The sequence below is a fragment of the Lepisma saccharinum genome, chromosome 3 (genome assembly GCF_977018435.1).
Source record: "Lepisma saccharinum chromosome 3, izLepSacc3.1, whole genome shotgun sequence".
Taxonomy (NCBI): Eukaryota; Metazoa; Arthropoda; class Insecta; order Zygentoma; family Lepismatidae; genus Lepisma; species Lepisma saccharinum.
In genome coordinates this window covers 67,947,435-67,958,274 of record NC_139231.1, presented here as the reverse complement: position 1 = coordinate 67,958,274, position 10,840 = coordinate 67,947,435, and the positions used below count along the sequence as shown (strand labels likewise).

General features: G+C 42.8%; 1 protein-coding gene across 1 annotated transcript in view; it reads right to left on the bottom strand.

The window, feature by feature from the left end:
- Nucleotides 1-245: 245 nt before the first annotated feature.
- LOC145985564 (kinesin-like protein KIF26B) overlaps nucleotides 246-10,840 on the bottom strand; it is a 968,206-nt gene continuing 957,611 nt past the window's right edge. The window contains exon 8 of the mRNA XM_083119635.1: nucleotides 246-475. Coding sequence (XP_082975761.1) covers nucleotides 246-475 — 230 coding nt within the window. The remainder of the gene's footprint in view (nucleotides 476-10,840) is intronic.

The following is a 10,840-nucleotide window of genomic DNA, read 5'->3' as shown; positions in this document are numbered from 1 at the left end:
AAAGGATTAAAGCGTAGGCCTATACAAGTTATTTCTTCTTTAATTCTACGTCGCATTTCTGCCACTTTTGACTACTCGCGACGATAGAGATGAGTGAGGATAAGATGAAACGGACGAACGGACGCTCACAAAGAACACACACGCCCAGGTCCGGACTCGAACCCTGCAACTTTGGTGGCGTAACCCAAAGTGAACCCACTTGAGGTGCTCGCCCAATGAGCCGACTTGAATACATGTTTTACACGCTACAGAAAAAGGTACACCGAATGCCACTTACCGTTCGCATGCCCAGCCAGAAGGTCCTTGAGGTGTTCCGTAGGGCCCGCCACTTCCACGGCCGAGACGCGCACCGAGAATCGAGCCCCGGTCTTCTGCTTCTGTTCGTTGATCCCCCTGAAGAGCCAGGCGATTGCGCAGGGGATGACGCCCATCGTGTTGGCGGACTCTCCGCTCCCCACCATCGTGTAAGTTTTACCTGAAATCCGAGAAAAGTAAAATTGTCACTTACAAACCTTCTCTTATCTCACACCTTCAGGCGACTAATGTTCCTGAAGACTTAGTCGCCCTTATCTCACACCATTTAACCTTCTGGCGACTAAAGTTCCTGAAGATGTAGTTGCCCTTAACTCACACCATTTAACCTTCTGGCGACTAAAGTTCCTGAAGATCTAGTTGCCCTTATCTCACACCATTTAACCTTCAGGCGACAAAGGTTGCTGAAGATTTAGTCGCCCTTATCTCACTCCATTTAACCTTCAGGCGAATAAGGTTGCTGAAGATTTAGTCGCCCTTATCTCACTCCATTTAACCTTAAGGCCACTAAAATTGTTGAAGAGTCAGTCGTCAAAATGCCAAATATAAATAACTAGTACATACGAAAAACATATCAACTTCACATTTCTGCTCTCTTTAAGATTACACACAGCAGAGAATGGTATACTTCAAGGAATCTAAAGTTGTAAATATATATATTGGTGTTGCTCTATGCTCGTAAGGACTACAGACAGACAAGAAACGTCTCCAACGGACTGCACGAGTCTAACTAGCGAGCCTACCAACAGCTTAAAGCATGAACAAGAAGAACAGCGATAGTTGCTGGGTTGAGATGACGTTATCTGCTCCCTTGTTGATTGGAGGCCTCAGGAGTTTCAACTCGCTCCAAAGCTGCAAATGCGTAACGACCAGAGATGGTATGATGATAATCGCACTCTTAGGCCCCTTTAGACGAAAGCATTTTCCTTAAAATTTGTGCCATGACCAAAATGCTACCGTGTAAAGTGAAAATCTTATGTCTCTTCAGATGCCATGGCATATTTCATGGCATAGAAACCGTCCTATTTCCGTAGCATTTTTCGTACCAGAAACAATCAGAAGCGACCTCTAGGTCACGAGTACAAATGTAATGGCGGCCGCGTGAGATGTAAACAATGTATCACTTCAAATTTTTAAAAGACGATAACAATTGAACCGAGAGGAATAACGTCTCGTATAAAACGTTATTAGATACAAAACAATGTAAACTTTACAACGTTTACTGTACACGTATGAAAGAATACCTTAGTTGTTTCAAATGTAAACACCGTGCACTCAGCATAGATGGTGTAACTCGACGTGCCTTTCATGCTGTATATGTTATACATTATAATCGCAAAAGCTAGTCGAAAAAGTTACACGAAATGCTTGCGTGTAAAGTACCATCTTCTATAAGATTTTTGGAAACATTTACATAGCATTTATGCTAGTAAAAATGTTAAAGGAAATGCTTTCGTCTAAAGCCAGCTTTACAGATTCCTCCACGAAGCGCGAGGGGCGCGACCTGCACACAGGAAAGAAAACGCATATATTAAAGCAGAAAAGTGCGTCAAAGTGGTAGCCTAAGCAAGCGTACGGATGTCTCTGTTATTGAATAAACGGTAAGGTGTATCCGTGTTAAAAATATTATTACTCGAGTTACCTGACCGTTGAAATGCACAGAAAGTTTTACAAAAAATAATTTACAAACAGAACTATGCTATATTGAAATTTCAGCCAAAAATACACTCAAGCAGGTCTCGAACCCTGGTGGCTGGCTTAACGTGCCTTATCTCTACGAACTGAGCTACGGATCCAGCTCTTGATTTTTCGCTCTCGCAGTTTTAATGCATTCATTGTCTCGCAACACTTCACTTTCCCTTGTTGCATGGAAAATACAACGGATCAGAAGTTTCGATGTGGTCTCGATTATCGAAATCGTTCAAATCTCGTGCAAGGCGATATCGAGACTTGTTTCTGTGCCATCCGTTGCAGCCTCCGTCTCCCCGCTGCTACTTAACGACAAGATGCATCTGGACCACTCTTCATCCACCGAGTGCATCTCTCCGCCAGAGGCTGGAGACGGGAGGAAGGAAGAAGCTTCCCGAGGGAATTAATAACCTCCGTGCCCACGTGCTGAGCGGAGGCGCTGAAAGGTTCCTCATTTTGGACTCTCTTGGCGGAATCCATCATCTGGTTTCAGCAGGAGGGCTCATATGCAGCAGGTGTGGCCGTTTCCCTCTTTGCCCTCACGACAGTCTTCGGTTGGTAGGTTTGAGGGAATGTGAATATTAACTTCGTGCCCGGTAGAGGCGCTAGGCTCGATTTTACAATGGTTAGAGCTACGAACCGCCAGTATGTAATGAAATGCAGCAACTTCAATTCTGTGCTTGAGGTTGAGGACATGCTATCTACAAGCTAGGAAAATGTAGGCTAAGCACCCCTCCAGCTAGTCAAAATTATTCTCAGAATGTTCCTTGATTGATTTCGCTTACCTTTTTTTTTATCACTTTTGGATAATCGCGAAGATGAGGATGAATGATGATATGAAATTAAGGGACGCTCACAAATAACACCCGCGCCCAGGCTGGATTCGAACCCCTGAACCCTAGCGCGTTCTGTTGACAACTCCGCCACGGAGGCCAGCGAAGATGAGAATTAATGGTGATGAATTAGGAGGGGGACCATATTGCACATATGGCCATATTGCAAAACCATACAACGGAAAATCCTCTTATCTAAAACCCTTACCACAACGTTCAAAAGGGGTGTAAAAGCTCCTTGAGAAACGTCAAAAGTGACTGTAAAGTGACCTGCAGAGGACACATAAAATACGTTAAAAGGGTCAAGCGACTATAAAACTTCCTCGTGTTAAACTGGTAACATCATGTAAACTTCACAGAGCGAAAGCTCTTTAATTGAGGTTTATTTAGGTGTAGGTTTGTACACACTGCTTCAAAATGTCTTGTGCGATGAACGTTACTAATTAATAATGTGTGTACTGCTATTAATCTGTCGAATCATGAATTACCGAATGTGAAGCTAAGTTCTTTGGGTTTGATAATATTACTGGAATGACCTGGCAATTGTAACAAAAAAGGCACCAAATCACGTTTTGATATATCCATTTTTAACATTACATCTCGTACTGTTATTTTCTTGTTACCATGGCAACGCCAATGTTGCCAAACACAGAAACGTTCTACAAGTTACTACAGACAAAAAATGTTATTGAACATTGTACATTAACTATTTGAAGAAACAATAATTTGGACAGTAATAGACAATATTCGGAGTTTACACTCTCCTTGTCATGCTTACCTTGAAGTGTGCTCTCGTAAATACATGTTCCTTGCCTTTCAAAATCGATAACTAGACACATAACAGCTGGGATCGGCACCTGTATTCAATTGAAGTTTCTACCCTCCTCTGCCCGAATTCAACCCTCCGCACCCTCTCTTGCCTTAACATTACTCCCAATAGAAAAAAAAATGGATGCCATCCCGAACCCGACCCAGTACACCCACAGCACATGATAATCCTTGCAAACGGGCCCTGAGAGACGTGGGCACAGATTTCGGAGGACGGTTATGCCCAGAGTAACACCAGTAAGTCCAGCGACATTACGATCGACGCCACTACAATAAATAGAGCGGTAAAGGGAGGCCGGAGTGGCAATTTGCGAAAGCCACATTAATCGGCCGAGAGTCTGGGGGTAGGGGAGGGTCGCTTCAATCTATTTAACAGGAGTCGGCTGCCTGCCAACCCATACATGTCCAGCGGCAGATTTGTCCGGTCGTAGATTAAAGAATCCCCCCTCCGAAAAATTGCCTCCCTCCCGTCTCTGGGGACCGATCACTTTGATTCCGCCCAGTTGTGCGTCGACGTCAATATCCCATAATGCTCCGTCAACTGGCAGCACTTCCCCTCCTGTTCTAGCAGGTGGGTTTTCAGTTTACGCCCGTTCTATCTGCTCATCTCCACTTTTTTCTCTCTCCACTCCCCTCCTTTCTCACCGTTCGATTTTCTTTGTTCCTTACTCTTTTCTCTCTGTCTCACTCTTTTCTGTTCCTTTCTCAGACTCACTTTCTGCTTCCCTCCCTTTCTCTCATTCTATTTTCTATCATCTTTCATCAATTTTGGGTCTTTCCTAAATTCTTACTCCCTGCCTCCCATTCTCCAACCCCCACTTTCTGTCTCCCATTCTCCAACCCCACTTTCTGTCTCCGATTCTCCAACCCCCACTTTCTGTCTCCGATTCTCCAACCCCCACTTTCTGTCTCCGATTCTCCAACCCCACTTTCTGTCTCCGATTCTCCAAACCCACTTTCTGTCTCCGATTCTCCAACCCCCACTTTCTGTCTCCGATTCTCCAACCCCCACTTTCTGTCTCCCATTCTCCAACCCCCACTTTCTGTCTCCCATTCTCCAACCCCCACATTTTGTCTCCCATTCTCCAACTCCCACATTCTGTCTCCCATTCCCCAACCCCCACATTCTGCCTCCCATTCTCCAACCCCCACATTCTGCCTCCCATTCTCCAACCCCCACTTTCTGTCTCCCATTCTCCAACCCCCACTTTCTGTCTCCCATTCTCCAACCCCCACTTTCTGTCTCCCATTCTCCAACCCCCACTTTCTGTCTCCCATTCTCCAACCCCCACATTCTGTCTCCCATTCCCCAACTCCCACATTCTGTCTCCCATTCCCCAACTCCCACATTCTGTCTCCCATTCCCCAACTCCCACATTCTGTCTCCCATTCCCCAACTCCCACATTCTGCCTCCCATTCTCCAACTCCCACATTCTGCCTCCCATTCTCCAACCCCCACATTCTGCCTCCCATTCTCCAACCCCCACTTTCTGCCTCCCATTCTCCAACCCCCACTTTCTGCCTTCCATTCTCCAACTTTCACTTTCTGTCCCTTCCTTACAGTTTTTCATTCTATTTTTATTCATGAGGATCTGGAAGGAGAAGCGATGGAGAACCCCACTTTCAGGAATGAATATTAGGTTAAAACTCCATATTTACTACATGTAATTTCAAGTGTGACTTGGCATTTCGAATTCAAGCAATATTTGAGGAGAGCAAAGTTTCTGGGAGAAAATACCTCCATGCAAAATCGACTCACTCATTTAGGAATACAGTATCTCTCTCTCTGTTGCTCTTTCTGTCTTTATCTTCTCTCTCACTCACTTCCTATCTTTTCCTCTTTCCTTTGTGACGGACGAGTTCATTGCCATTCTTGATCCAGTATCTTACTAATTCATCTTTGCAAGTGAATCGGTGAGAGAAAGAAGAACAGATTCCACAGAGTGTAATTTTTGGGAAATCAACGAAATTGTTCTGGGGCTCAAAATACTTTATGAATTAAAAAAATCTATTGTGAAATTATAATACAAAGCTCTGACAATAATTCTAAATCCATACGTAAATAGACACAGTTAAGAACATTGTGGAATGTTTTCCTTTTGGTTCTCACTTGAACGTAGCAAGCAATAAATGCAGTTTTTAAATATTACAGCCCAGTTATTACTTGATTTAACATTACTATGGATGCAATATAAGTGTCCTGACCAAATAGAATGTTTACATTAACAATTCTCGATAAAATTTCAAGTAACGCAGCATTTTCTTCAAATACGGGCGAACCTGCACCATGAACATTACTTTGTACAGTATCTCTGTACAGCACTGCTAGCCACGATTAGATTGGTCATCATAGACTGCATGGATGTAGGCCATGACAAAATGCTGTCATACAACTCTTTGCAGCCACGTCCAATTTTTGATTATTTTTTAAAATTATTACTGTTTATTGGAACTTTCCCACCATAAGCATTAGTAGTATCAAGCACAATCTCACAGTTTTTGAACAGCTTGAATACTTCTCCTAGTGCAGTCTATGAACTCGTGTGCTGTGACACATCTTCTTTTTATGTGAGATGCCTGTGCTTGCTAATTTGAAACACTTCTCTTTGTCTGCTTTGCAAGCTTCTAGTGTTCTTCTTCAACAACGTAGGCCACCATTGCTTAAAGTTGATTATTTGTTGATTTTCAAAACCTTTTACTTCAAATTTTGGCTGCTTCTTTTCGGTGCTGGGAGCTAAAAGGCAAACATTCCAGGAATGTTTTCCTCTTTCCCCTGAATGATATTTCCTACCGACTACTACTGTGTGCTGAGCGGGAGAATGTTTGCTTTCTCTGTGTCAGTTGATGCAGCTTAGCTTAAGTAATAAAATGGCTATCTCAGCTCAAAAATGAGCAAAATGTGGAATCTTTACCTTCTTTCTCTCACCCATTCAAGTATTTCCCCGATTTTCCTCAAAATACTGAGTCAACATCACTATCTTCGCGAGTTCACACTGAAGTATGAACCCTGGATCATTTTCTGTCTCTTTCCCCCGATTCTCACTTTTTGCTTCCTCTCTTCTCATTCTTGCTTTATGCCTTCTTTTCTCCAACCGTCGCTATCTGGCCTCCCATTCTCCAAATCTCTCAACGCTAAATTCAAGAACAATAACAAATCGGTTACACACAGGGGAAACCTATCCATTAGTTTGTAGTTTTTCAAAACGTACCAACCAAGATTTTCTATCGCAGAATAGTTCTACAGTCCCAATTTAGCCCAAACCTTCCTTTAGCATGTTCTGGACTCAAAGGAAGCGACAAATTCGACTTTCCTCGTCCCACTGGTTTGCTACGCGTGGATGGAAAATTCCTGTGGCAAAATAAAACGAGTATGAGAAATTGCACTGGCAATAAAGCTTAGATCGTTAAGAGCGAGTGTCTTGGTTTCCGAAAACCTTGAACCATATTTCACGACTCTTTTATAGCTTACCTGGCGTCGATCTTGTTTGATTTTAAGGCTATGTTCGTAGAACATTCATGTGCGTGGGGAGGGGGTTGAAACAAACAAATGTTGTTCCCGTTCAGGATAATTGCAATGAAGTTGAGTGCATTGCTGTATTATGTCGAATTGCACGGTAACTGTTATTGTTTGGTGCGTTGAAAACACACACACCTAGAGTATTATAGTTAGGCCTATCTCCTTTGGTGCGAACAGTCCTGGGTTCGATTCCAGGTAGGAGCTCCAAATTTATGTGGTTCGTGAGAATAATTGCGAAGCTATTCCAACCAAACGCAACAGTGACGGACTCCGGTCTCTAAAGCAGTAGCGCCGGAACTGGCACGCGTCACCCAATGAAAGCCATTTCACAGGCCTTGGTGGCCAACGGGCTGTTGCACGGGGTGTGTGTCTCACCCCTACTACGTCAAATTTTGATTTGGTAAGGATAATCGGGACTGGACCTACAGTTTAAAGTGGGATCCGAACCACTATGTGCCTACACCGGGCCTACTATGTCCGAGATCGAGAATGAGTGGAGCCTTAAATCTACACTAGTTCTACCCATGTGCTTTCATGCCCCACTGTGAAATGTACGAGTACACAAATGGTACTTTTGCTTCCGCCCCCCCCCCCCTTTGGCCCAGACAGCCCTGTTGAGGGTCAGAACAAGGAAGTTGAATATTTGCAGGCTAAGGAGGCCGTCGCACCTAAACCTGCAGCAAAAATAACACTGGGTAGGGCTGCATGTTTTCCTACATGTAGCGAGACCTCCTCGGCGTTCATGCGATTGGTATGAAAAAGTTACTTTCACTGCTCATAGATTTCTATTGTTTTTAATCTCTGTTATATTAGTGTAGGTACAGCGCCTTGAATAACGTAGTGTGGAAAACGACCCAAGAAACTGGTTCCCCGAGACGATGACAAGTAGATGGCAGTGCGATCGACACAGAGGCTAATTTTGTTATGAAAGTAATGCGGCTTAGTTAGTTTTTGGAATATATTGTGTAGATTTGTTTCTCTAGAAAGGCGGTAAGTGAATTGATGGAAACAGTTATATTTGTGGAGTGATTTGCAGTCACGAAATGGTATTAATTTACACAGAAAAGTAACATAAATACGTTTTATGTGCAACGCAACACGAGCATCAACATATCGCATGTGAGGCTGGACGTCAAACGTTGGATTGTGTACACAAGTTTATTTTTGTATACTAATAAAATTGAAATAGTGTCATGAAGGGGAAAAAATGTTTCGTGGCGTACATATTATGAAGTCATTTTCCCGAAATGCAGATATTCGAAAGAATTTAATTTCATATTCCATGGAGTTGAAATAGCCGATTACGATGTACCTTGTCATCTCTATCAACAAATTGCTTTACATTCGTGTCGATTGGTAAGTAGAACTTTGGTGTTAAGGACTGTGCATTTTTACTCGTGACTTGGCTGTAAAATGTCTACCTTGTACTTGATGAAAATAAACCGCAAATTAATTAAACTAATTAATAATAAAATAAATTAATTAATTAATTAAAATAAACGAGTATTGTCTGTGTGAATTTCCATAAAAATAATATTTGTGACAATGACAATATTAATGAACCTTTCAGGATAATGCATACACAATACTAATTCTCGCAGCAATTGTCATGTTACGTGTTACAATCCATACGTATGTTATTACGTTGTTAATAAAAAACTCAAGGACAGGTCATGATAGACGGTTCATAATATTCTTTAATATTTTCGCGACTACTGTACCAAATATCATAACAATTTTCTGATGCAAAGAAAAGAATCAGACGTTGCAGCAAAAACCCCATTTACTTCCATTATAAGCAGTCGAGCGCTGTATCCCGGTGTCAACACCAGCGCCTCTAGCGGATTTCATTTTCGAGTGGAACCAGCGAGAGAGAGCAAAACCATGCCGTTTTCCACACTACGTTATTCTAGGCGCTGTAGTGTAGGTATACAGAGATCTCTCTCATATAATGATTATGGTTCCGCCAATTCTCGTCAGGGGTGACGTTGAGGTGACGTATGATTGACGTTTGCATTACTCCACTGGGAAGTTCGGCTACTTTCGTTCACATTCCACTTCCCCTCGGTCTTTGCGTGTGGACTCAATTCTCAACTAAAATGAAACAGGATTAAATTAAGGGGGAGGGGATACAGCGTTTCGTCTTTCACGCTGGAAGCCAGTCGTACTAGTCGCCATTTTAGGCGAAACTGAAACCCCATATCTGGGATACTGATCAGGAAAAGGCCGATGTGTTTCAGTCGTGGCTGATCCTATTAATGTTCCCGCGTAAGAGATGCTAAGACTCACCGAGCCTCTTACCAAAGGCTACTCGGGGGTAAGTCGTTTGAAGAGTGGTGCCGATCACATCATTTTCACTACGGCTGAGATATAGAATGTTCCTTCTTGGCGTGGTGCAATGCACAAGAAAAAAAAAAGGTAACTGTTGGAAAAAGTTATGCGTGCGTCGATATGCCCGTTCGTGTCAACTATCAGTAACTCACAAACAACTCGAGCTGTAAAGATGAAACTTGCTGGACCGATACCAACTACTACGAGGCAGATCGGGGTTCGATTCCCGCGGTGGGTAATATAGGGTGGGAATTTTTCAAATAGTAGCTCAACATATGTTATCTGACAAGGGACCTCAACTGACCTGTCGATTTGTCTAAACTAACAAATGAGAAGACGTAAAACTTGGCGAAACAGAAGTCTTGGAATATGCTAATTCAAAGCAACCCATCCATTTGTAAAACAATCAAAACTCGACAATCGATTCGTTTTTAATATTGATATATACACCACCATTATGAAATTAGGCGAATCCAAATAATCACATATTTAAAACCTGATACAAAGCATCACAATCACTATTCACAAATTGATAAGAGACAGAAAGAGAAAAAATAGTGGACTAAAAAAAATATACCCCGTACTACTGAGAGGTAACATTATCCATCTCTTTATGAGATCCAAATCTAACAATCGATAATCGTACTTAACCTTCGATATCTCGAAAGCAACTAAAACTGCAAATATGCAATTCGGAGGACGAAAAGACTTTACCCCCCCCCCAAATAATAATAATCACGTTTGTTAACAGAAATATGAACTTGTTCATGAAGTAAGCCAGTTCTCGTGCTTTCGAACATAGTAAGTGCAATCACTGATTACATCGAACTATTGTGCGTTTTTGCTTTTAGTTTTAAGTCCAATCTATGCACAGATAAGCCAATGGAAACCGTCAAAAGTTTAAAGTGGCCACCACCCGCAACCTAAAACACCACCGGAACCAATAGCAATATTATACTGGATATCGTACCCGGGAACCCTTGATTACACGGCGCCAACGTTACCGCTACGCTCCCTGCTCTTTGCAACATGTTGTGACAGCATCCAGAAACATTCACAATATCGGCCATTCGTGGGGATGGTGCGATCAACATCAAGCTCCGGCCGCATTTATCCCCCTTGCCCGGAGTTTCCCCAGGTGCCATCTTATTGGATTCGAACCAAGGTTTTCTGCTGTACCGGCAGGATTATCGGTTTCGTGCTGTATGTACGTTTGTGCATTTCCATGTAACTTCATTGCAGCTTGGTCTTCCCCCCTTCAGGTGCGGGGAGAGGAGGGGTTAACAACGACGTGTGGTTTCTGCTAGAAGTCAAAGTTGTTAAGTGTGG